Source organism: Berghia stephanieae, chromosome 4, assembly GCF_034508935.2.
Source record: "Berghia stephanieae isolate SIO BIC M18660-M18661 chromosome 4, UCSD_Bste_1.3, whole genome shotgun sequence".
NCBI classification, from domain to species: domain Eukaryota; kingdom Metazoa; phylum Mollusca; class Gastropoda; order Nudibranchia; family Aeolidiidae; genus Berghia; species Berghia stephanieae.
Genome location: NC_088363.1, coordinates 63,104,734 through 63,107,233, shown reverse-complemented (window position 1 = coordinate 63,107,233; position 2,500 = coordinate 63,104,734). Strand labels below are relative to the sequence as shown.

Genomic DNA, 2,500 nt, shown 5'->3' with positions numbered 1-2,500 from the left:
ACGTTCGCAGCTACAGTCCATTCCCCGCATTAAGGCAACAGAATAGGATTCAGAGATTGGTCGAATGCTCATGAGAAGACCAAAGATATATTCCTAAGGATCTTAAGTTGCGAGCCCTCTTTCTCTAGGGTCATACAAAAAGCTTGTAGAATACACCCCCCCCCCCCCAACGACCACCCTTGAAAATATTAAACTTGCAATGACAGGTTTTAAAAATGTAGTCGACAACGACAAATGGATCAGTTTCTTCTTACTAATATATATAGTTCAGGCCATTACCATTTTTATTTAATGTAGAATAGACTTTAGAAACAACCCGAATGACAAAACGATTCATAACAACTATGGATGAATTAGTGAAAGTGAATGGGAGCGATCTATATTCATGTTTTCGTCCAACCAAGTCATCAATCACATGATTTATTGATGTCAAAAGATTGGATATTACTTAACAAATGTAAACACGCTGCTTTGTTTATGACAGTTATAAACATACCCATGTGTCAGGCTGAACAAAATGACCAATCGTGATGTTAGATATTTGAAAAGCTGTGAATACTTTTCACTATGTGGGTCATTTTGATCACACATTCCAATGTGACCAATGACCTCGAGTATTGAACCAAGAATTTAAATTTATAAGAAATACGCTCTTAGTGTCTTTAGCAATTTAATGGGTTGTAGTAATTCTCAATCACCAAATAAAAAATAATAATAATAATAAAAAATAGAAATGAACCGTAAATTCATAAATTCAACTTTCAGCACCTATTTCATCCCGACATAATACCGTTTTGAGGGGGTGGTTCACATATTACGATAGCTTGACAGACAAGAAGACGGGTTTGAGTATCTTGCGAGAATTAGCGTTAAACATACAAAAGGAAGGTATGGTACCAAAAAGTCAAAAAAATATTTTTCACAAAAGTTGTCTACCCTTGGACAAGATTTAGGAGATTTTTTTTGTTTGTTTGTTTGTTGCTTTAGGTCTCTTCCAACACAATTGAGGTTATATGAGAGACCGCTGAAACAAAAAAACAAGCAATCTAACAAAAATAGTACAACTGTAAATCAAAATCATAACCTAAAGATATCATAAGCTAAATTATAAATAACCAAGAACAAACAGGCAGAAGATTTACAGAAAAAAAAATATCCCCTGTCAAAAATACAATCACAAACCAAAGAAGCAGGATAGGCTAGTAAAGAGAAGAAGAAACGACATCACTATCGGATCGTACACCCATGCGAACATCATAGGTATATGATTCAAGGGTGATGCTCCCATCCAACCACCCGCAGATTTAGGAGACTGTGTTCATTGACTTTGGTTATCATAGGAAGAAGTGGGGACATAATGACGTGTGATTGACATTATGAGTAAAAGCAACCTTTGAATTCACAATGGGTTATTGTTTTGTCAAAATTGACGCCCTGTATGAAAAAAAAACAACTGCCCAACTTTAATGACTATATTGAGCATATTAATGAAACCTTTCCACACGCAAATAAACGGGGGGAAAACCCCCAGCAGCAACAACAACAAAACTTTTTTTAAAAACAGCACAAACACACACACACACATACACACACAAACAAACAAACAAATAACATATAAAACTTCGAGCATCTTCGTTTTACATCAGTTGAGAAAATATAGTATGTCTGAGGTGGTAAATGAGAAGAGGCTTTCTCTAACACTTGAAATTGGCAGATCATTTCAAACTAGTAATCACATATCGTAAACAAGAAATAGTCATTATTGAAAAAATAATTGAGAAGACTTAAATAAATATGTCCATGTCTTTCAAAAGCTTCATAAGTGACGTAAGTGCAAAGGTGCAAACATACATAACAATGAGGGAATTTACTCAACTGTATATTTATAAAAATCTTAGAGTCTAAATTAACCGAAACATGCTTAGACTGACAGTGAAGATATAAAACAATGCATTTTTTTAAAAATCTCAAACCAACTCTAGGGGAATGATTATGACATTTTGTTGGGTTTTTTTCCCCTAGAAAACATAAGATTTTTAACAAGAGTTTCAAAAGCATGCTCAAGTTACAAACTGTATCATTGAATGATGATTGATTGAAAATAAAATTTACCGGTATGAATGTTTTGGTGCTGGTGCAAGTGGGTCATTTGCTTAAAAGCCGCGTTACACACCGTGCAGACATACTTTCTCTCCCCTAGACGAGACAAAGAAACAAAGAAAAGGACAAATAAATGAGGGTAGGGGACTGGAAGTTCGAGGTAAAGGATATAAAAAGTGAAAATCAAATTGATGAGCTCCTCACATATCAATGGGATCCCTAATAATGACTTCACACATAAAGGTTTGGATTCCAGATACAGTCCAGTTTTTATTTTCCTATCCCTGTGTCCACCCAGCATAATATAACATATATAATTTCATCACCAAATATATACAAAATCAACTGCACTCATTTCTCATGTCTTCTTTTTATTTTTTCCCTTTATTTCTTTTGTTTT

The 2,500-nt window shown here is 34.4% G+C and overlaps 1 protein-coding gene across 24 annotated transcripts in view; it reads right to left on the bottom strand.

Moving 5' to 3' along the window:
• Window positions 1–2,500, bottom strand: part of LOC144970990 (uncharacterized) — a 74,941-nt gene that overhangs the window by 9,775 nt on the left and 62,666 nt on the right. For 11 of the 24 annotated variants that reach the window (XM_078911255.1, XM_078911259.1, XM_078911245.1 and 8 more), the window contains one exon: window positions 2,113–2,196. The exons of the other annotated variants lie outside the window; for them this stretch is intronic. In XM_078911255.1, the coding sequence (XP_078767381.1) occupies window positions 2,113–2,196 (84 nt within the window). The remainder of the gene's footprint in view (window positions 1–2,112; window positions 2,197–2,500) is intronic. 24 annotated transcript variants of the gene reach the window in all.